General features: G+C 39.1%; 2 protein-coding genes across 2 annotated transcripts; one reads left to right on the forward strand and one right to left on the reverse strand.

Moving 5' to 3' along the window:
* Window positions 1-1,097: 1,097 nt before the first annotated feature.
* lipib (lipase, member Ib) lies at window positions 1,098-11,704 on the forward strand. The gene is made up of 10 exons (XM_026938188.3): window positions 1,098-1,175; window positions 5,419-5,795; window positions 6,856-6,964; window positions 7,348-7,449; window positions 8,247-8,336; window positions 8,422-8,589; window positions 9,829-9,918; window positions 10,006-10,114; window positions 10,199-10,372; window positions 10,962-11,704. The coding sequence occupies exons 1-10, from the start codon at window positions 1,124-1,126 to the stop codon at window positions 11,047-11,049; spliced, it is 1,359 nt and encodes a 452-aa protein (XP_026793989.2). The 5' UTR covers window positions 1,098-1,123; the 3' UTR covers window positions 11,050-11,704.
* A 216-nt stretch (window positions 11,705-11,920) lies between these two features.
* Window positions 11,921-23,052, reverse strand: zgc:112982 (uncharacterized protein LOC503771 homolog). Its single transcript, XM_026937815.3, has 11 exons — window positions 22,841-23,052; window positions 21,008-21,051; window positions 20,378-20,902; window positions 18,980-20,020; window positions 14,630-14,799; window positions 14,420-14,546; window positions 13,309-13,366; window positions 13,069-13,211; window positions 12,896-12,983; window positions 12,703-12,808; window positions 11,921-12,571 (listed from the first exon to the last, which is right to left on the reverse strand). The coding sequence occupies exons 2-11, from the start codon at window positions 21,043-21,045 to the stop codon at window positions 12,558-12,560; spliced, it is 2,310 nt and encodes a 769-aa protein (XP_026793616.3). The 5' UTR covers window positions 21,046-21,051; window positions 22,841-23,052; the 3' UTR covers window positions 11,921-12,557.
* Window positions 23,053-24,871: the final 1,819 nt, after the last annotated feature.

Consider the following 24,871-nt stretch of genomic DNA (forward strand, 5'->3'; position numbering starts at 1 on the left):
CTACATGTTGACGCTATTTCTCACGTTAACACACCAGTATATGCTGAGTTAACGTGTAACTCACTGACGTCTTGTCCAGAAAAAAATACCTTTTAACACTAGATTTTCGGGCGTCTTCTTAAAGCAAGAAATCTCTCACGCGTTGACTGTGAAAGACCGCCATATTTATACCCTTGACCAATTCCACTGCCTGAGTCGACAACCAATCAGAATCTGGCATTGCTGTGACGATGAGCGCCGCTTGACCTATCGTTTCTCCGGGGAGGCGGGGCTTCGTCATTAGGCTCCAGCTGGTGGCGCTACACAAAAGAGCCACGTTTTTTTTTTTTTTTTTTTTAAATTAAACTAACAAACCAAGTAACTAATTAATAAACAGCCTACATGAATCTGAAGTGCCTTCAACAATTATCTCCTAATCTGCTAATGCATTTTTTACAAACTAAAAATGCAAATGTAGTTACAATATTAAATAAAGCTCTGTAACAAAAAAAAAAAAAAATCTTGCAATGTGTTTTAAAAGAGAAGTTTGTGATTCCATTAACATTGACAAAACTGAGCATTTCCCCTAAACACCCCCTCTGTTAAAAATGACGAATGTTTTCCTTCGTATTGGTTTCCTTTTAAGGAAAAGGGGTGGAGTTAAGCAGCCCTGTTTCTTCTGGGGATGGATCTCATCTTTATGCAGCAGAAATAGAGAAACTAAAGATGCGAAAAGCTGATATTCAGTCATACTTGTAGTTCTAGTGCGGCTTCCAAACAGCCAATTAATGCATATTGTGTTATGTAGATTATTTTTACTGTAGTGGACGAAGATCTGTTAGATGCTCAGCCAGAGGAACACAGTGAACTAGATGTAGGAGGAGATCTACTGGAGGAAATGAAAGGGTAGACCTATATTTGGCAGAAAATACAAAGGTTTTTTTAGTGTCCTCGGATGGCGTATTGAGTAACCACACAAGCAACGCCCGAGGATTAAGAATGCTCTGATGTCCTCCAATCAGCTTTATCCCTCACCTCAACTCCAACCTTCCTTGTCTGTGCCTTATTATCATCCCACATGTTGTGTCTTAGACATATTCAGCTCTGTGAAGTGTTGTTCATTTCAACGTTTTGTCCAGTAACGATGGCTCTTTGGTGGTTTATGGTTCTGGTGAGCTTCTTCTTGCTTGGCAGAGGTGAGAGACGATACACGTTGGTAGTCTGAATGGTTAGTTTAGTGCATCTGATGTAGTTTCTTGATCAGAATATTTCCTTTGCTGTTTCACAGATTTCCAAATGAATTTATGCTCAATCTTGAGGTTCACTTTTCAGGTGTGGAAAGTAACGAGCTATGTGAACTCTTGTTACAGTACTTGAGTATATGGTTCACTAAAAAGTAACGGTGCTTTTTTATAGTATAACATTCAGCTTTACAGAGTAAAAAAACTAAATGCATCCAATCCCAGAAGACTGTAAGACAATTAAAATACAGCATGTGCAAATTTTAAATAATTAAATTTCCAGACCAACAGTTTCCTGCCGAATGTCTAAACTTTGTCTGCAGCAATGTCTGAGACAGTGGAGACAGATGAGCATCCCTGACCCAATTTATCAGCCATCTTCCATTTTACATGCTTCAGAGGAAACAATGTGATAATGATCTGCAGTTTCTGCACTTCACATTGAGCTCTAACGGAGTATTAAATGTATAAGGTGGACAGGAAGAAGGGGAGAAGGGCAGACTGCACTTCCATTCTTCACTCCCATAAGCTTGTTGCTTGTGAACTAGACACGAGCTAGCCAGCTAATATTAATGATATGAGCGATTGTGAACTTTAACGTTCATGACATGTTTATCTTCTCAAAACAGTGAACTATAGGATCAGTATTATAGATTTGACTCTAGCTGTATCTGTATGATGAGTGATTTAAAGCAAATATGACCATAATCTCATTTAAAAGTAGAGAAATGGTGCTTTCTTTACTGTTAACATTGTGTGCAGCCATGTTGATATGATGTCACACACTGAACCCGGCCTTGAGAACCTCTTTCTGAGTTTAGGCGGTGTTTTCTTTGGCTCTTCCTAATCAGGGGTCAGGATTCTTTAGGTGAACACACTACTACCCCCTGTAATCCCCTTACACTTCTCTGAGGACAGGCAGGAGGGACTGAGGTCAGTGTGCAAGAGAGAGGTGGAATGATCTGCTTTTTATAGCACCGTGATCCAATTGTACCTCTTACATGAATGCTAATTACAGAGCTTAGATCATCGCTAAAGACTGAGGTTTGCAGCACAGCACCTGAATGTTAGCATTGCTCATTCCTTTCAAAACAGCATCAAGGAGAATGACGTGATGATCAAATGGCAGGGATAAAGGAACTGAGTGGTGTGGTTAAATCCCTGCTTTACGAAACTGTGGATCAATTCGCTAAACTGAAAAAAAAAATTATAATAATAAAGTGGACCATGAAGAGAAGAGATACAAAAACACTTGTAGCCTCGTTAGACAAATCTGCGACATTTAGTTAAATCTGTGATAGAAATACTACATTATTTATCAATTATTAACACCACAATCTTTTGGGACAATCAAAAGTACAGCAATTTTATTCAACTTAAGCTGAACGGTTGTAGTTAATGAAAACTAAATAATTAATAAAGTGATTTTTTTCTTACCAGTACAAATAACATGGAAAATATGTAAATTTTTTTTAAAATGATGGTTTTAAAAAGTGATGGTTTAGACCATGGCACCAAGTGTTTTACATGGCTAAGAGGGAAACTGCCTTCTGGTCCAGAAGGTTTGTTTGTGTTTGTCTTTTGTCAGCCATTTTTACACACTCCCCAACATGTTTCAAGAGTTGTCACTTATCACTAGGAATGCTAACTTTCTAATATAGGAGCTTAGAGTATATTACAAATCGAAAGGATGGCGACGGCTGAATAAATCAAGATGAATTTTGCATGCTTATGTCATGAGAGCCCTTGCTACTGCTAACTTCAGTTAAACAACCATATATTCTGAGTGCGGAGTTTCATGTACGTGGGCTTAAAGCATCATTCAAATCTTATTCAAATTCAGAGACCGAATCTTCCCACCTAATGCACCTTCATTAAATACATAGCTAGTGAATGCCCGATGGAGTTTAGTAGTCAATAAACACTCCTTGTCCACTCTATGTCCAGGGTTGCCAGTGATCAGTAAAATTATGTTTTATTGTATAAAATATTATACATTTTAATAAAGCCGTATTTCTTCAACCAAAGTCCTAAAATTGACTCATATTATTATGTACTCTGTGTTGTTATTCAAAAGGATTGCTGTGACAGTGAGTAAACTACAATTAGTTTGAAAATACAGTCAGGTCCATAAATATTGGGACAGTAACACAGTTTTGGTAAATTTTTGAGTTCCTCCATTTTCACAGGCTCAAAAGTAATGGGACAAACTAATATAATTATAAATACTAGGATTATTTTTATTACTTGGAGGTAAATCCTTTGCAGTCAATGACTACCTGAAGTCTGGACCCCATGGACATCACCAAATGCTGAGTTTCCTCCCTTGAGATGATTTGCCAGGTCTTTACTGCAGCCATCTTCAGTTGCTGCTTGTTTGTGGGTCATTCTGCCTTTAGATTTGTCTTCAGTAAGTGAAAAGCAGCTCAGTTGGGTTGAGGTCAGGTGACTGACTCGGCCGTTTAAGAACATTTAATTTCCAAGCTCTTGGGCTGCTTTCACAGTATGTTTTGGGTTGTTATCCATCTGTACTGTGAAGCGCTGTCCTATCAGTTTTGCAGCAGACTGAATCTGAGCAGAAAGTACAGCTCTGTACACTTCAGAATTCATCCTGCCACTTCTATCAACAGTCACATTATCAATAAACCCCAGTGACCCAGTTCCATTGGCAGCCAAACATGCCCATGCCATAACACTGCCTCCACATGTTTGACGGATGATGTGGTATGCTTGGATCATGAGCCCTTCCTTTCCTTCTCCATACTTTTCTCTTCCCATCATTCTGGTACAAGTTAATCTTGCATCAGAACTGGTCAGGCTTTTTTTAGAGGTTTTTTAGCAAAGTCTAATCTGGCCTTTGTGTTCTTGAGTGTTACCAGCGGTTTGCATCTTGAGGTAAACCGTCTGTATTTACATTCATGAAGGTGGCTCTTGATTGTAGACTTTGACAATGAGGCCTACCTCCTCCAGAGTGTTCCTGACTTGGCTAGATGTTGTGAAGCGGTTGTTCTTCAATAAGAAAAGAATTCTGCAATCATCCACTTTAGTTGTTTTCTGTGGTCTCCCAGGCCTTTTGGTGTTGCTGAGCTCGCCAGTGCATTCCTTCTTTTTAAGAATGTATCAAATTGTTGATTTGGCCCTCCTAAAGTTTCTGCTATCTCTCTGATAGGTCTGTTTTGGTTTTTCAGCCTAATGATGGCCTCCTTCACTTGCATCAACACCTCTTTGGACGGCATATTGAGAGTTCCCATGAACAGCTACTAAATGCAAATTCAACACTTGGAATCAGCTCCAGACCTTTTATCTCCTTAATTTATCATGATATAAGGAGGAAACAGGCCACAGCTGGCCATGAAACTGCTTATCAGTCAATTGACCCATTACTTTTGAGCCTGTGAAAATGGAGGAACTCTGTAAAAAATGGCTGTAATTCCTAAACGGTTAATGCAATATTTTTGTTAAACCCCTTGAATTAAAGCTGAAAGTCTACACTTCAGTCACATCTTGACTGCTTCATTTCAAATCAACTGTGGTGGTGTACAGAGGCAAAATTACCAAAACTGTGTCACTGTCCCAATATTTATGGACCTGACTGTAAGTAAATAAATATGAAGAAAGAGATTGACTAATGCCTGATTGTGGCTTTTTTCGGCACAGAATCAGAAACAGATTGTAGGTTTTATGAAAATAGTCAAGTCAAGTGGCTTTATTGTCATTTCAACCATATACAGCTAGTTAGTACACAGTGAAAGGAAACACTGTTCCTCCAGGACCAAGGTGCTACATAAAACAGCACAGAACTACAGGAGACTACATGTATTTATATAAAGCGCACAGTGCAAACGTGTAGACGGCACAAGACAGTACAAAACTACTAAAACAAGACAATGGGCACAGTACGTTACAGTTCAGTGCCGACTAGCGCACAGTTCTAGAAGAAAGTGAATCAGATGACAGTAGTGCGAAAGAGTAACAATATAAGTTGCTGTAAATGTAAATATAAGGAGTAGCAGCCAGGTAGAGAGTATAAAGATTATATACAGTATATCATAAATATTGTAGAATAATAGTGTAAGATAAAAAAATAATCACAGATCTACTTGTATATACTCAGCGACTCAGAAATTACACCTAAACATAAATCGAAACAGACACTCATTTCTCTGAGAGTAAACTTCAGTGTATCCACTCCAACCAGGTGAAGACAAAGAGTGTGACAACTTTTCCGACGTGGACTTCCACGAGGCGTTCATTGGAACCAACCTGTACGTGCGTCTGCTCCTGTACACACGCGCTAACCTGGACTGCGGCTATGAGCTTCCTCACCACAACTTCACCAAAGTGCCGCTGTTCCACGTGACCCGACCCACCACCTTCGTCATCCACGGCTACCGGCCCACCGGCGCGCCCCCCATCTGGATCAACCACATCACACAGCTGCTGGCCGAGCAGGCCGACATGAACGTCCTGGTGGTGGACTGGAACCGTGGAGCTGCCAACTTCAACTACTTCACCGCTGTGGCAAACACACGCCACACTGCCGCCAACATCACCGCCTTCATACACAGGATGACCGTGAGTCACAGGACAGCCCACAAGTCTGAGTCCACTCTCAACAACCTGTTTTATTTCATCTTGTTTCAAACTAATAGAAAATTTCAGTGATGACATTTACAATTAAAGAATATTATTTAAAAACCAAAACAAATCTTCATATAAAATGTCATATAAAAATATAAAATACTGTTTGCAAGGTAGACGTATTTTTTTTAAACTGAAACATACAGTGTGTTGCATCAGTATTTACCCTCCCTCAAACTTTTCCACATTGTGTAGTGTTACAACCTGGAACTTAAGTTTGATTATAGTTGATGAATCTACACAAAGTAGCCCATGATATTGGTTTTGGGGGAAAAAGCATAAGAGTTTGTGAAATTATTTACAAATATTTTAATGTTTTAGTTTAATTTACTATAAAACTCAGAGACTCATGTGGAAAAAAGGTTTTCCGGTCTAATGAGAACAAAATTAGACATTTTGGCTTTAGCAAAAGTGCTATGTTTCATGGAAACCCAACACCACTCTTCACCCTGAGAGCACCATCCACACTGTGAAGCATGGTGGTGGCAGCATCATGGTGAAAGTTACCTTTGGCCTCTTGGGTGCTTCTTTGGCTAATCCCCTTTTTACAGACTCACTGACTTTTGGTGGACGGCCTTCTCTTGGCAGAATCGCTGTTGTGCCACATTCTTTAAATTTTTTCAAATGGATTTGATGGAATGTTCAAAGTTTGGGATTGAATAATTATGGAAGCCACTGTAGCTAGCAAGTAATAGAAGTTTCACCCAAATCTTTATATACACAGTTGTATATTTCCATTAGTAAGGACAGGTATGTGTGAGTTATTGATTAATGTGATCTTGTTGAAAAATAATGTCAAAAATATATTTGTGTTTGATAAATCCATAAATGAAAACTGAAATGTGCTTGGGAGTGTACTCAGACTTATAGATGCTACTGTACCTATAATGCAAATATATGTATATCAGTAAGAGAGGTGGTGGTAAGTTGTGTGTGTATATGTGTGTATGTGTGTATGTGTGTGTGTGTGTGTGTGTGTTTGTGTGTTATTCAGGAGGAGGGAGCGTGTCTCGACTCGATCCATCTCATAGGAGTGAGTCTGGGTGCACATGTGGCTGGGTTTATAGGAGCTATGCTGGGAGGCCGAGTGGGACGAATCACAGGTGACATACAAAAACAAATCAACGCTAATCATTTAAATATTTTTTAAATAGAATTCTCCAACCGATCCAGTGTATCTGTAGTGTGTATGTGACAGAAAAAATTCAACATTTACCTTCAGTGATATATGACATGATGTGATTGTGTGGAGTGGAAGGAGCTTCAAGCCTTCATCATAGCTGCTCATTTTTAGATAATGTGGTGGTCACAAGCAGTGTAATAAACATAGTACTGTTAAGTTTTGACATTTTTCTACAGTTTTAAGAGTAGACATTCTATCACAATTTATGCAAAAATCTGAAAAACAACTGACATGACCAAATGGTAATTTCTACCTATAGTGTCTTGCCTTCCCCATTGTTGACTGAACACTCCATATGATCAGGTCTGGACCCCGCTGGCCCGATGTTTGCAGGCGTGCCTCCAGAGGAGCGTCTGGATCCGACTGATGCTCAGTTTGTAGACGTCTTACACACAGACATGAACTGTAAGCACCTGACCTACAGGTTGAGTACAAAGACTGTATTTTACCATCCATCTTTTCTCTCTCTTTTTCTGTGCTCTCAATCTTTAATGCGTAGTAGTTTTGGGAAATAACATTCCATTCACCAGAACAATCACTGCTGTGTGAAAAGTAGGATACATCAGTTTTTTTTTTTACAAAATTAACTAGTTGATTTGAAATAAAGTGCATTAGCTAGCTACATTAGCTAGCTTGGATCGAGGAACGTTGCAGTGAAGAGCAGGTTTTGTTGAACTTCAGAAAAGCGCTTTTGTACAGCTGTAAGTAAAGTATGTTTTATTGTCTTCAGTGTGTCAGAATTCCTCGTTGTCTATAACCATATACATAGTGGCTGTTTGTCAAGAACAACATACTGGGTAAGGGCTGTTACTGTCACTCACCTAGCACTGTCTGTAGAAATTTTTTCTCGCCTAGCTCGCCTAGATAGCTTTGTTGCTAGCGATGAACTCCTCTTGCTGAGTTTTATGTTTAAGGTGTTTTATCAGGTTACTTGTGTTGAAGGACGATGCTGTAGTTCCTCCTTGATATTTTCACAGAGCACAGTTTGCAGTCTGCATTGATATGATTGCTATTGTTAATCAGGAAATACAGCCAGATCGCTGCCATTTAGTGTCGTCTGTTCATTAGCGCGACAACATTCACTAGGCTTATATCACACAGTATCATGTGAAATCAGATGAGCAATAACCAATACCCAATAGCAGTAATGGTATTGATGCATCCCTAGTGAAAACACTTTCCCGATGCATTTGTCTTGATAGCATTTGGCCTCAGAGGAGTTAATGGTCATATTGATTTCTATGCCAATGGCGGACTAGACCAGCCCGGGTGCCCCAAGACCATCTTCGCAGGTCAGTTCATACAAACATCACAACTGTATTTAAAGGTAGAACTTGAAGAATGTCTAAACGTGGTATTGCTTTCTCTCCTCCTTAGGAAAGTCCTACTTTGTTTGCGACCATCAGCGCTCTGTTTTTCTCTATCTGTGCTCTCTAAACCGCACCTGTCACCTCACTGCTTATCCCTGCTCTTCCTACACTGACTTCATCAACGGCCAGTGCATGCAGTGTGAGGCCTTTTATCCAGCTTCCTGCCCTGTTCTGGGTAACGCAAATGTCCATCGCAACACCACAGCCAACATACAGATGGGTGACAGATTAACGGAAAATCTCTCTCGCTCTTTGTCGAGCTACACATGCTACTCCTGAGATACCAGTGATCCTGACCCCTTCTGCTGTCCAGACCTGCCTGATCCATCCTGATGCCCTACTTCTGGCTGGAGTTCTCATCAGTTGGAGATCGCTCCCTGCTGCTGGGGGAGGCCCACATGGACGACCTGAAGATCATTGGGATTGCTGGGGATGGTGCTGCTTGGGGACCATGGAGATGGCTTGGGGATCTCATATGGAGAGTTGTACTGTGATGGCTTGGGAATGTGATTGCTGTGGTGGCTTTGGGGCTGCGGTTGCTGTGAGCAGTTTTGCACTCAGGTCTCCATCAGTGGACAGTGGATAGGTTCAGCAAACCAGACTTCATGTGAAAACTGTAATGAATTTACTGGTTGCACAGTTGCACTTGTTGGCCATATAGTACACAGTTATAGAAGGGAATTATTTATAATCTCACTATCCATTGTCACCCAGGATGATGAGGATGGGTTTCCTTTTGAGTCTGGTTCCTCTCAAGCTTTCTTCCTCATATCGTCTCAGGGAGTTGTTCCTCACCACCATCACCTCTGGCTTGCTCAATAGGGATAAGTTCACACATTTACAATTTATTTTGATTTAATTTAATTTGAATGTATTTATTTCTGTAAAGCTACTTTGTGACAATGTCCATTGTTAAAAGAGCTATATAAATAAGATTGAATTGAATTGAATTGAAAATCCAATATGAGGTGTAGGATCACTGGGAGCCAGCAGAACAGATTCAGTGCTCCTTGGTATTTATTCTACAAGTCACTGGAACTGTACAGGAGTGATGAACACTGTTCTTGCAAACGATCTTCCCTCAGTGAGTGTTTTGATGATGATAATGACGATGATGGTGGTAGAGGTGTTCAGTTGGTTTGGGATGTGGTGAGTGTGAGGGACACAGCATACGAATTACATCATTTTCCTCGTCAGCAAGTCTTCACGGATATAAGCAGAGTCATCCTATAAGAGACCACGCCCATCAGGATAAAAAATGTTTCATCATTGGATGAAACCATTGGTTTTCCTTTAATTTGTCACCCACCCATATGTATATATACACTTTTATATAATATAAAAGTGACTTAATGATATGATATGATATGATATATGATATGATATGATGATGAGTTTAAGATTTTTCCTCTAGGATATGACTTAAGCCAGTGGAGGGACAAACTGTTGAAACTGGGCCAGACGAAAGTCTATTTCTCTACCACAGCAGAGCCACCATACAGGAGTGAGTTTACAAAACTGTGATACCTGATCTCCCGATAAAATAACATTTTAATCATGAAGGAGCAACTTTTCATTCTGCTTGTGACAGAGACGAGCTACATAGTGGACACTGTTACGTGGAATCAGTACCTTCGATGGGGGGTAGTTATCCTTCGCCTTCACAGTGGAAAAAATGTAACAGAGACGAGGATCGACCAGTGAGTAGCCCTAAATTTATATTTATTTCTAAGCTGTTGAGATTCTTCCTGCAGTTCATGAGAAACGAGTCTGTTGTTGCTCAGCAAGCTGCTGCAGTTTGAGAAACACACCTCCATGCGACTGCTCGCCCAGTTTGACGAGGACTTGTATCCAGTTCAGAAGATCTCCTTCAGGATCGTCACCGGGAATGTGATCGGACCTCGATATAAGATTCGTCTCCTCCGCATTACGATTACGCCACTGGATCTGCCAGAGAGGTGAGCGTCAAAAGCAGGCAACTGCACTGAAGCGATAAGTGATAACAGTTATCAAGTGATAACAGGAACTAACTTGTTTTGTGGACTTTCCATAATATTAAATCTAACTATAAATGGATACAAGGCATGTCATTCTTTACTGAATTTTAAAAAAAGTGTAATCGTTGACAAACTGCTGTGGTATGTGAGGAATAAAATACTTAGGCATGTGCTGTTATTGGAAAATTATTTAAATTCGGGGTAGTAATGGTAACTCCACTTCACATTGGGCCGCCTCATACCACCCCACTGTTGATTATTTTCTTATAACAGCACACCCCCAAGGGCTTTACTCCTTACTTAGTCTTGCAATCCAGCTGGGAGAATGAAATCCTCGCGGTATTTTGAGCATCACACCTTCACAGTTCTTTAAGAGACAGAGATGCGGTTGTCTCCGTTTAGACAATGTTGAACATTTCCTCATGTAATCAAACAAAATTCATATACATTTGTAAATTTGTATTGAATAAGCCTTAGTACACTGTTACTAAGGAATAGATAAAGTTAGCGTGATATGAAATATCCTCACTCGCTCTTCCGTCTTCTCCAGGCCTCCGATGTGCCGATATGACCTCATCATGGAGGAGAATGCAGAGGTGACCTTCAAACCACTGTTGTGTGATGAGTCCCATCTGTAAGCCTTCATAAAGTTGTCATGTTACAAAGTGCAAACCAGCTAAGTCGAGGAGTGTGTATCATCTGGCAGGGAAGCACTGAAGAGAGCATTGTATTTTGGATGATCTTCTTGTGCCTACACACAGACATTTTCTGCATTTCAACACTGACAAGATGTTTGTGGACTTTCTTCTAGACTGTCCAATCTATTCCACTGAATTGGAACTGTTAGTTTGGACTCCAAAGTGAATATTTTTTCATAAATGAAACATTGCTATTTTCAATAAAGTGACACGTTATCCCTTTATAACGCATGCATTATACATGTATATAATCTTTTTTTTTTTTTTTTGTCAATTTATTGCTACAGAGGAATTGTTCCCTTTTCATACCCTGACCCAGCGTCTCTCACAAACACACTTCAGAAAGTCTTAGAAGCTCTGTCCATGGACCTTCGGATCTCTTTTAAACACAATTCAGCATCTTGAAGTTTGCGATCTGATTGGCTCTCCTTATCAGTATAAGTCATGGAGAGCAGCTGCTCAGCTTTAGGATCCCTGATTCAATCCTGAGCTCGGGTCTCTGTGTAGTTTCTGTGCATGTTCTCCTCATGTTCGCATGGGTTTCCTCCAGGTTCTCCTCCTTCCTTCCATGCCAGTAGTTGGACTGTTTATGAAAAATTACCCCTAGCTGTGAAAGTGTGTGTGATGTTGAATGATTGCCTTCCATCCCATCCAGGGTGTATTCCTGCCTTGCACCCAGTATTCGGGGGATAGGCTTGGGATCCACTGTGACCCTGACCAGCATAAAGTTCTTACTGAAGGTGAATAAATGATGATTTTGGTCACACTTTGATGCCAAGTGAGAGAACAAAAACAGTTAATAAAGACAAACCATTGTTGTGTATATTTATTTCATACAAAACTATATGTACAACATTAGATGAAGAGATAGAGATTCTTCTCAACATAAACACAGCTGTTTCTCTTAAAAGTGATTAAAGCATAATGAAGAGGAACAAAGAGGCACAGAATGTAACGAAACATAATCTGACTGGACTTTTTTTCTTTTTTAATAAATTCAAACTAAATGCTTTAATATAAACAAAATATACTCTGGACAGTTTTGTGAATATGATTAAACAGCTGTTTAATAAGGAGGGGTCTTAAAAGTTACAGGTCTGATGTGATGGTGAATGCTGGTGGCTCTAAAAACAAACACAAGCAATATCCATGAACACTTCCCATGTTCGTGCTGCGTATGAAAATGATTAACTGAGCACATAAAGTTCTTTAAGTGGGCAACGTAAATTGCTACACTGTCCAGTGTTCTCTTTACATGCTGATGAGTGAAGCGTGAAAATATCACTTTTAAAGATGAGCAATTTATGAGCATCTGTCATCGACTAGCAGTGAAATGTCACATAAATGACAGACTTGTTACAATCTACTGATGAAGACGGTAACAATGGAGTGCAAGTTTGAGAAACACTCATGTTTACGATCCCGGAGCTTCACTTCTGTCCCGTTCCTCACCATCGAGCACCTAGAAGACATGTTGAATATTATAGACTGAAAGTGATAAAGCTTTACAGCATTCCTGAGTGTGAATTCGACACTGCACTCATGGTGAAAGTTTTGTACATGATATAAAATGGAGTAAAATATATTCTTTACCGTTATTTGCATTCCTTTTCGTGCGTGGACGAGGTCGATTGCGGACGCGATTGAAATTCCGTCTGGCGTTGAAATTCTGGGTGGGTCTTTTTTGATGAGGGTCGTCCTGCAGCAGAGACGCACAACGTTACTCAGAACACCTCAAATCATTTCCTACACACCCAGTATCAACAAGAATAACAAATCCACTCACCCAGTGCTCCGCTTGCCGAGGCACCTCCTCAGACCAACCTGCCTCATGCGGGTCTTCATCACCCACATATGCAGACTCATTCTTCTGACTAAGCATCAACATGAGCATGTATTACTCAGTAAAAGAAAAAGTTAACGTATGCATTAATAAAGGCCATAAAGCAGAGTCGGTACCTCTGAGGCAGTATCTGAGAGAAGTTCCCTCCGGCGATAGTGATCTTCACACCTTCTAGTCGCTCCTGTCTTTTCCTCTCCAGGTCATGCCTGAGATCACCAGGGGCAGGAGCAGGAACAGGAACATGCGGCTTCCTCTGTGACTAAACAAGGTGGATTTTGATAACCAACTGATGACTTTATACCAAGCCAGATCATGTTATTTATGCAGATGAAACTATGTAATGTGCACTGATTTACCTGCATCGGCCCAATCTTGCAGAAAATCTGAGTGTCTAAGGATGTGGCACCAAGTGGCCTGCAGGATTCATAAATACAACAAAGAAAATGTTCATTTTTGTCTTTACTGGGGTGAAGTAATGAAGCTTCACTGGATACATACAGTTTAGCATTAGGCTTGACATTAGGGGTGCAGAGTCCAGTACAGTCTCAAAATTCACTGAAAACTGGTCAATATGCAATACTGACCTGGTACTGAGATCATAATACTAGGGACTTTACACAATGACAGTGAACTATAACTGTGTTCATAGCCGTTTAAACCAAAGTCACTAAACAACTCTAAGGCTATAGAGGGACAGAGTGTTTGACAATCTTTGTTTAGCTAAGAAAATGTCATTTAAAACCACAAGGGGACAACTGATTTATGGCATTAGAAGATAAGCTAATCTCAGAGGAAGTTTGTGCTGTTGTACGATACAGGCCTTTGGTTTTGTTACGCATGGAGACTGACATCTCTTCAGAAAATCTTTTTAACCAAACTGTCTTTAACCAAACTGCTCTGAATTCACTGAAGGAATAGTGTCACTATCTAGTGTAAGTATAATTCTAATTCAGTGCACTTTAAAAGTGTAAAATGAACTCATCTAACTTCACTTTTTTTGGAGAGTATGTCAAATTGGTGTTTTAGCTGTAATAAAATCACAGTCTAGATCAGCAACAAGCAGCGAGTCAAATTCGTGGATGTGCAGTACTGCTCGTTTTTTCTTCCAGCCACCATCGCTGCTTAAAGTCCCTAATAACTGCAAACATTTCTCGGGAATTTTTGTGAAATTTCAAGACTAGATGGCAGTGTCTATAAAGGTCTAGTCCACACACTATCTTGGGTAAATTTGAAAAATCATCTCAGATCTGTTTTTCTTTTCTTTCCAAGTAAAATATCGTTTTCATCCATTATAAACGAATCCACCCTCCGAAGTGGATAAATCTGTTGTAGCATGGACAAGGGAAACACAGCTTTTCAAAATCAGCCCAATACCAATGCTCAGTGGCTGGACTGGTGCATACTTAGTGCGATGAGGATATTGTGCAAAATACAGCAATAGTTTTGTATTATGCATGAGACAGCTACCTGTTTACGACAGGCCCGATGGCCTCCATCTCCTGTTCTTCTTCTGCAAACTCATCCACCAAAGAATACTCTTGTTCATTAGAGAAACGTTCATTAAGTGTGGTGCCTTGACCCTGAAAATAATTTTCTGATAAAGAACAAAGAACGTTAACCCAAATGGTGTAATGCTAATTAGCTGTTAGCAACTCAATTAACCCAACTACATCTGACCTTTAACTTGATGCACCAGAGTGATAATCTCTTGTGCGAAGGTCCCAGAGTGCATCGGCGTCTCCCTAAATGTCCCAGAATGCTCCAGCATGGGCAGGAAGTCGAGACGTTGTCGACCCACATTGACCAAATCGAGCGACAACTGCCTTTCAGAGGAATAGCCTAAGTGGCTGCATAAAGGATTGGGGAAGGCAGAGGATGAAGAAAGCCATCACAATATTCAAATTCATTGCAGGTTCTATGAACCTGGGAACTATGAATTACGCAAGTGACCCTTAACTAAACTCTTTGCTAAAAAAGCAAAAATAGCAAATGACCAATTCTAACTCAGCAACTGTATCTAGGCATGGGCACCTCTGAGTAGTTTCAGGACTTTTAAGTGTTGCCTGTACGCTACGTGGAAATGTAACGTCACCCATTTTATAAACCGAAGATATGTAAGGAGAAGTCTGGATTAAATGTTACGCAGGGTAGCTTTAAAACGACTTTAAGTGACTAACTGCTGCAAAACGTTGACAGCAGTACTGTTTAATAGATGACATGGGTGTACGCACATGCTCCTGTTTTAATACTCTCTCTAACACAACCTCATCCCCTTACAACCCGGAGGTGCATAACACCTATAGCAAAACAAGGTGAAAAGGGGATGACAAGATTTTAAAATAAAATTGCGCTTTTATTTGGTAGTAAATTTACTCTGAATGGTGAACGGAGCCATATCGGTGAGATGACAACAAAATTTCAATGCTAATACTTAACCTAACCGGTACTAGCATGTCTGAGTGAGGTATCTATCTAAGCAAACTTTGTAATGCATTGCATTTTTTTTGCAATGATTTCTGGACAAGTTCTGCTCCTAAAGTCTGCATCTATATTGACTCAATCTCTCGTCTTTCCAAAGGGTCATCTAATGAGCCAATATAGTAATGGACTGACCCTTAAGACAGTGACTGGGATTTCCCCAAGGAAAAAAATCCAGAAGCAAGGAGAAGAGGGCATGTTATACAGAGTCTGAATGGGGCTTAAATGCATTCCTTAAAGTCCTGTAATTACCTGCTTGTCATACAGGGACAAAGCTGGTCTTTAATTTACACGTCATCTACAAAGATTTCTAGTTGACGAAGCTGCTGACTTTGTGTGGGATCTGTAAGCTTCAACTTCATTCTTTATCCTTTTAACATTTTTACATTGCCGAATGTAATGTGATGGATGTTGCATCAAAAAAATGCATATGGAAGACCTTTTTGTTCGGTCCTCTTTGAAAGCCTAGATGTATTTTTTCCATGCAATTACGATAAACATGGTACATCTCATTACAAACTCCAGGCTTGAAAGCTTGCCAGATGTACCAACAGTAACCAATTAGTGAAAGGCTTAGTGAAAGGTCAATAGCCCCAAACAGAACTAATCCTTACTTGCTGTTTCTTAAAATAAAACACTTTTATGTCATTTCATTCCCAACTAGCTACTCAATTGGGATCTGTGTACTCTGTGGCTTGGAGTACAAAATGTCCACTGTCAACAAAATGTGCTAATAAAGTTATGTCTGCCATACAGGTCAGTTAATAACACCACTCGACTTACTGGCCATGAAATGTAACTGGACTTCTAATCTACACCTCTTGTGTCCAGCTTGTTGGGTTTTCTGCAACAGTCACCAAATCTACCAACTACCAGCACACACAGAAACAACCTAAACCACCTACAGGGGAAATTAAAGGTGTTACTGTTTTTTTTTTTGTTTGTTTTAAAAAGGCTCAGTTAAGTGTTTGAACCTGAGTAGGATGTGAAACATTTCACCAAGTGCATGTAAGCTAGGAAATATTATAAACTCTCTCTCTCTTTCTTTACAGGGTGTATCTAAAAAGCAGAGGTTGGCTATGCAAGATTCTTGCAATACTAATCAGTTTTAAAGTGAGTCAGTCTTTTTGTTTGTTTCTGAATTCAAGCTTAAATTTAAAACCTTGATACTGTGTTATATTATTTTACACAAGCCTTTAACAGGTTTAGGTTCTCTTTAAACCTTTGCTGCTTTTAAGTACACCACTGAGTCATAAATGGATGGTGAAAAGTTCATGCCTCTTTTTCACTTTCCATTTTGTTCCTTTGTTCTCCACTTTGGTGTGAACTTTGATGAGCTTCTTGTTAGCTGAGGATATTCATGTATAATTTTCCAGATTTATGAGGATAGGTAGAAAATGTCCTTGGATGATATAAGGAGTAGTTAATGACAGCACAAGTTTGCTCAGTGATCATAGCAAAGGTCTTCAGTCTGGCTTATTGCTGGAGAAAGACGTGTCCAGTTCAGGCATGCTTTAATGACTACCAGTTTGAGGACATTTATTCTTGTTCCTACATTCTGAGATTGAAGATATGGAAATACTTGTCCCAAGAAGAACCCCTGGGCTGGTCGGTGTTAAATAAGCAAAGGGATATCTTATAAAGTAGGAGAACTAACGCCACACACGTTGATGAGGCATCGTTCTCCGTCTTTCCAGAGCCAGACGGATCATTTTTCCTTTTAATAGATGACACAGAATGTGAGCTTTGCTTCTTTGCCTTCTTCTCTGTGAGGAGTTGAATTTGATTTTGTCCACCTTGTGATGCGAGCGTCCACTCAAAGGTCTTTACATCAGCAAGAGACAGCATTGATGAGAACTGAGCCTTGAGAACCCATGTTCTTCTGAAATTCCATTTCCAGTCTGGGAATTGGTACATTTTTGATGGTGAAGTAGATCCTCTTGCAGTCTTTCAACAGTCCAGTTGTGGATAGTGTATTAATGATGAAATGGTTGCAAAAAATCATCAAAGTAACAGACACTAATCCATTTTCTTTACATTTGTTGCTACCTCCACAACTTCATAAAAATAGTTCCAGTTACAGTAGACATCATCCACAAAGTGTTTCATTCATTCAGAAAATACGTTTCTTCTTTGTCTTGATGTTAAAAACATCGATCTGCCTTGAAATGAAGGTGAGCACCAGCTGGAAGTTTCAAAAGCTCTTAGTTTCGAGGTGCAATATCAGCCAGGAGGTTCACATCCCCATCAGGCTCCAGAGTAAGTTGTGGCTTTCACAAAATCAAGGACCAATAATTAAAATAATTCTGTCGACTTACCTTCAGTCAGTACTGCTCTGAAAATGGCAGCACGTAAATGCTTAGAGCTGTGGATACTGGTATTTTGGTGGACGCAACATCTTCACTTCCCTCTACAAAAGAGGCCATCAGTCAACTCTTGCCCCAAACTATCAAATTCAACTCATTGATCAGGCTCCTCAAGTTGGACTGTGAGGTACACGTATCGTAATAGAGTGAAGACTCCTTCCCTTGAGCATTGGCTAAGTATATCCAACTGCTATCTGCAGAATGCTATAACCTTTGGGTGCAATTTAACAAGCTCACATTTGGTTCTTCATCATTCTTCATCTTCAGGCAACTTGAGCGTCCCCCTCTTCATTATAGCTGAATCGTATGCAATACAAACTGCTACAAAGCATTCCTTCATCATCTGCCACCCTTGTCCAAACTCTTGTCTGTCACCTTGGCTAAACAGTTGAATTGTTGAAGTTGATTTTCTTCCACTGATCTCCTGAAATCCTTCAATATTGTCCGTCACCTTGGCTAAACAGTTGAATTGTTGAAGTTGATTTTCTTCCATTGATCTCCTGAAATCCTTCAATAATTTCCGTCACCTTGGCTAAATAGTTGAATTGTTGAAGCTGATTTTCTTCCATTGATCTTGTGAAATCCTTCAATATTGTGGCCAGTAGAAATGCCACGGTAAAGCCCTTGAATTCTATATTCTTTCAACAATTTTCATATTTCGTAAGTATGTATAGCACGTCTTGCTAACACCCTTGTGAAACTCAGCACACCTCACAGATAAGGTGGTGAGAGACAGGATACACAATAAACGGACTCCAACATCATCCACCAGGTTAAATACCTGGTACTCTTCACAAGGGAACATCAGTTGGGAGTCCCAGGTGGGAGGTCACTGTCTATGATCACCTTCGGATCAACCATAAAGGGTACCAGGGACCCTTTCTCGTCCAGAATAATTGTGATCCAGTGCACAAACCATCAAAGGACGTGCGTACACTGGGGAATTTATTTGGGGGCAAGTAGATTTTATATAAAGCTTGAAGGTCTGATGAGTTGTCTGACCAGTTTCCATTGGCTCCCTGCAAACTTCCATTCTTGTGATGGCAATGATCCAAATTTCAAAAATGGTCACTTTTGTACAACAGTCTCAGTCTTCTGTAAGATGTAGCTTCATGCTGTGTATCTGGAAAAGAGGCATGAACTTTTAACCATACCCTAAAGTACTGCTGCGGCGATACTATACCTGCTCTGGCCCACAGGACGACTCATGTCCACTTTGATCTTGAGAGTCTCATGACCGGCAAAATCCATTCTAGCTCCAGGATGGTTTGGGTTCCTATGTTGATGATTTCTTTTCAGAACGCTTCCTTGTCCCAGCACACCACCATGATTCCCTCTAGGTTCCGTGTCTTCCTCCCAGTCATGAACAGAGTCTCTTGTCCTATTGCTCTCATTCACTCTGAAGTCTCTATCATCCACTGCCCTTTGTCCATGGGGCTCTCTTGAATGTGATCCCAACCTGGGTTGCTCAGTGTGTTGTCGCATGCCTTGCAAAGGACTTCCTCTTTCAGCCAGAGAGGCATGGAATCTTGTGTCTTCCCTAATGTGATAGGTTGATGAACCACTGGGGCTATCATGTGATGTTCCTGGATGATGGTTATAATCCCTTCCATGTTTACGGAGTTCCTTGCTTCTTGAAGATTCTCTTCCCCTGTTGGGATCTCTGCCCCTTTGTGGTTCACTGCTTTTTGAATAACCTCTGTCTCTTGGTAGGTCACTGGTTCTCAGAGGATCACGGCTCCTTGGATGCTCTTGGTTCCTAACTGGATCATGGCTCCTTGGATGCTCCTGGTGCCTAACAGAACCAGTGCCCCTTGGATACTCTTGGTTCCTATCTGGATCATGGCTCCTTGGATGCTCTCGCTGGCTAACTGGATTGCGATTCCTTGGATGCTCTCGATCTCTGACAGGACCACCGCTTCTTGGTTGCTCTCTGTCCCTTACCAGATCACGGCTCATTGGACGCTCTCGGTCCCTACCTGGATCATGATTCCTTGGATGCCCTCGCTCCCTAGCTGGATCGCGGCTCCTTGGACGTTCTCGGTCCCTACCTGGACTGTGGATCCTTGCATCATGTTTTGGGATTCCATGATCATGCTCCACTATAACAGGGGCACAATGTGGACTGAAGCCCCTGTGTGACACAGTATATTCCTCCTGTGGATCCAAATCTTGGTATCCTTTAAAATGTAGTTGATGCTCCGAATAATTTGACTTGAGTGACCTGTGTTGGAAAAGCAAGTACAATATGTTCAACATTAAAATAAGTTTAAGAAAAAAAAAAGAAAGAAAAAAGAAAAAAAAATAAAAATAAAAAAATAAATCAGCTGCCCATTTTAAATGCTAGCCATAAGCTATCTATAAATATAATATATATCTTTTACAATTTGCACATTGCTGCCTGGTGCTCAGGAACAGCATTTAAAAATGAATAAATTAATATATTTTAAAACATGGTCATGTAATAAATATTTATTTGTAAATGTTCAAATTTTCTACATCTAATAGCTAGTGACTTCCTAACTGAATCCAAGTTTTCTCCACTCCTTTCCTTCGCTTCGGCAGATCAGTGTTCTTGTACCTCTCGCTATAGGAGCTTCTTTCATATCTATCTTCGTGTTCTTCATTATAATATCCATGTTCCATTCTGTCGTGTCTCTTTCCTTGTGAATGCCTAGGACTGGAACTTCTTGAATAGCGCCTGTCTACATCAGCAACATCACGCTCGTTCCTCCTCTGGCCTGGAGACTGAATCCTCTGATGCGTTTCCATGCCATAGTTTGAAGTTTCCGGGGAACACAATCTCTCCCTAGGCAGCCGTCTCGGAGAGCATGCCGAGTCCTCTTCAAAACTCTGGACGCCGTCCTGTGCGTGGTACCTCGACATGGACGAAGCTTTCCGCTTTTCGGCACGACCTATAGCCTCGATGAACTTGGCCCAGTGGTCAACCTGCTCCTCTGCTTCAGAGGACCCGTTATCCCAGCGTACGCCGCTTTCCAAATTTCTGTTGTCGACATTTTCTGAACCTCTCCAAGGATCAGAATGCACCGGTGCATGGTACTGCTCACCGTAATATCCATCTCGCCTTCCGAGCAGCGTCGAGGTTCTGTATGAATGAAGTTGTTAGTAATTAAAACGATCAGCAAAAAAAAAAATCCCCACAAGATCACACTACAATGTAATTTAGCTCAAACGAATTGAACCCAAATACCTTGAATGTAGAGGGGATCTTGAACGCTGTCGTGACATTGTCACCTTAAAAACAAAAAAAAGTGAGCCACACGACCAGGCGATATAAAAGAAGTAGGTCTAAAACACAAACCATGACAAAAAAAAAAAAAAAAAAAAGTGCTCGATAAATTCAAAAGGAAATCACTCACAGCAGTGTAAGCTAAGAGTGAGGCCCGAATCAGCCGTGTTGAATGAGGCAGCATGCTAAAGTCTGCATTTATTTCTTTCTTTGCTAAAATTTCTTTATTAAATGTTGGTTCAGTACCTGCGTCTGTTTCTCATCACATATCCATACCAGTGAACGCAAGAGGAGTTGAGATTGTTATTAGTGACGGGTAAAACAGTATAATGTGACTGATATTTAAGTAAAAAAAAAAAAAAAAAAAAAGACTCAATGTTCACAAATAGTTTATTGTATTTTTTAAAAATGTGCTGCGTTTTGTCAGTCACACAAGGCAAACTACTGTGAAATTGTGAAAGTGAGTGAAGAAAAGATTAGCAAAGGTAGATAAACAAATCTGAAACATTACATTTATACAAAATTTCAAGGCGCATTAGCTATGATTTGTGAAAAAAGGTCTCTGTGGAGATGGAGCTGAATAAGATTTTAATGATTTTTAAAATTTTTTTATTTAATTGAACCCGCCCCATTTCCACGCATGCACCCAAATCTCCGCCTCCAAAACTTACGGTGGTTACACCAGTTACCATTAGCAAGGACTGTCATGTCACACTCAAGCGCACTCGGACACTCAACTCCTCGAAAGCCGTGTTACATCTCTATAAACGTCTCCTCATAATGACTGGATGTGAAATGGCGTTGGGGGCGTGTCTATAAAATTATAGACAAGAAGCCAATCCTAATATACACACACACACACACACACACACACACACTCTCTCTGAACCTCGAGGTAGGTTTCTAAACTGTTTTTTCCCCCAGACACATAATACACTTGCTCTGAGACAACGGCTTAAACTATTATTTTTGATCATTTCTACATCATTTCCAGTTATTTCTATTAGTAATGAATGGAAGATACTGACTATTGCACTTTTAAAGTAAAAAAATAAATACAAAATTTTAACATCACCTACTTGCAGTGAGCCAAAAACTTTAAATACATTTAAAAATTTATCACAATCTCCACAATATCGCAGAAAAACATATTGTGACAGAAATTATCACGATATTGATCGATATACTGTTAACATCATCATATAGGCGTAAAGTTATACAGATCCCACAATACTACAAATATATGCATGGCTAATATAATAAATAAATAAAATAAATAAACAAACAAAGAAATAAATAAACAAAAGTGTTAATAATTACATAAATGTTCCCTTATAATGTCCCCTACACCCTTAATGGGAGCCATTTGGGACACAGCCAGTGTGTGTAATTATTGTGGAAATTGATCAACTTAATAATTAAAAATCTCACTAATAAACATAATATTGCTGCTTGACTTGATTTCAATATTGACTGAATAAATAAAAGGAATAAATGAGTAAGAAAATGCTACTTATTTTTATATTAATGTTTAGCTCAGCCTGAGAAACGTTTCCAGCTAGCAACGCTGGCTAAACACCCTGCTAATGTAGCCTGTTAGCTCTTAGCTTTTAGCAGCAGCTATTCTGATAATTAAGTCATTAATATACAGACATTTTTATTGTATTTCCCCAAGAAATGCTCACCAAATGACCTTCAGTGAGCTAAAACCGCAAATGAGAATTTCTCACCCTGGCTAACACAGTAGGCCTGCCTGCTAGCTTTAGCGTTAGCAACATTAGCTTTAGCTCTTACCCTCTCCACTTCTCAGTGCTGAAAATGCTAGAAGACGAAACGTCCACCAAAATACCAGATTTCAGCACATAGTATGTGAATGTCGTGAGTGAAAATTAACGCTTTTCTGTCGCTAATAAAGTGTAAAAGTGCAGTAATGTTAATTAAGAAAGCGCGCTGCCTCCCGACCAAAACACTCCATGAAGCGTGACCCGGAAGTGCGTCACTGGGTGTGATTTCATAGTTGCAAAGTCAAAGCAGATTTTAAAAATGATACAAGTTTTATATTATTTCCTGATGCCCCATATATATATTTTCCTTTTTTGCAACATTTCCACAACTCGTTTATTTTATGACGTGTTTTCTGTTTGTTTATTTGTTTGTTTGTTTGTTCTGGTTTTTGTAAATCACATTACAACTAAATGTAATTTTTACTGTAAATGTCCTGCTGCTTGTCTGCTTCTGTTCTTGTGAACATTAACGTGTTCTCAATAAATTATAACCTTAAAAATGTCAAACTGATTTTTCTTTTCGTTCCTCTTTTCTTTGTTTCACTTGGTTTCTTGTTTACCTCTTAAAACCGGTGCAGCAACAACAACAACAACAACAATAATAATAATACTAATAATAATAATAATAATAATAATAACACATACATACATACATACAAAATTGTGTAATTCTAAGTTTTTCTTCCTGCTTAAAGCTTTTGCATCTCTAATAAAACTGATTATTAGCATCTAAAAATGTTGCATTTATTTATATTTATCCCTGTAATATCAACAATATGAACCCCACAAATGAGGTAATACTAAAAAAAAAAAAAAGTTGAACATTTTTTCAGGATGTACTTCCATGTAACAAAGCACAGCTTCTTCCTTACAAGCTCTGCATCGCTAATAAGATTGATCGACCTGCATCTAATTTATCTAATCAATCTAATTTTGTTGGAATTAATTTAAAATTTTGCATAGTATCTATCCATGTAATTTTCTCTGTTATTATAATGATAAATAATTGATTAAAATCCAAATTTATAGTCTTTTAATTTGATTTTGCTTCTCTAATAAGTGTGTTTAGACTGGTAAATAACAGGCCAAAAACAAATTTATGCCACTGTTATTAATGTCACTTTATTGTTTGTTTCCCCCTTTATACATTTTATGCAGTTTTACATGTTTTAATTTGTTTATGTATATGTATTATGTATTTCTGTCATCCTTCCCATTTAGCAGAATGAGCAGAATTAACAGAAACAACTGTAAAGATTATAATTCCATGGAACAAGACATGATTTGTTCCTGACATTAAATTCCTGAATTGCATCTAAATTTTTCTGCATAATATTATAACCTTTACAATTTTTTTGAAAAACATGGAACAGGACTTTAAACATTCTGTTTAAAAGAGTCAGAAAAAGTGGAGCATATATCTTTTGAGTATAATATTTCTAAAAACTTTGGGAAAGTTTATTTTTCAGATGAACCCGTGAACAAAACTGATATTAATCCTAGGAATTTGTTCTGAATGTAATGTCACCCGGATCAATTTTATCTGAAATGTAATAATCCTTCACGAGAAATACTTCACCACTTACATAAAGCGAAACCTGGGAAATATAAACCGTGTGTAAACTATTCCTGAGCTTAATTTTTATACAGAATCTTTAAAAATCAATAAAAATACATTTACTTCTACCAATGAATAATTATTTGACAGAACTGAAATATACAGAACACTAAAATACGCTGTCACTGTAAGCTTTGTCTACTATTATTTTATTATTCTACTATCATTTATTTATTTTATTCTTTTTTGCTGAAATTTATGTTCTTAATTGTGTCTTTAACATGGAAGTTCTTTTTTTGTATTTCTTTCTTTCTTGTTTTTTTGCATAATGCAACAATAAAAAAAAGCATGTAGATACAATCACCACCGCCCACCACCATATGACATAATAAGCACAACTTTATATATATATTTTACATAATTAATAGCTGAATAAAAATAATTCAAATAACCAGGCTTTATTCAGAGGCACACTGTAGACAT

This window comes from Pangasianodon hypophthalmus, chromosome 22, assembly GCF_027358585.1.
Source record: "Pangasianodon hypophthalmus isolate fPanHyp1 chromosome 22, fPanHyp1.pri, whole genome shotgun sequence".
In the NCBI taxonomy this organism is placed as follows: Eukaryota; Metazoa; Chordata; class Actinopteri; order Siluriformes; family Pangasiidae; genus Pangasianodon; species Pangasianodon hypophthalmus.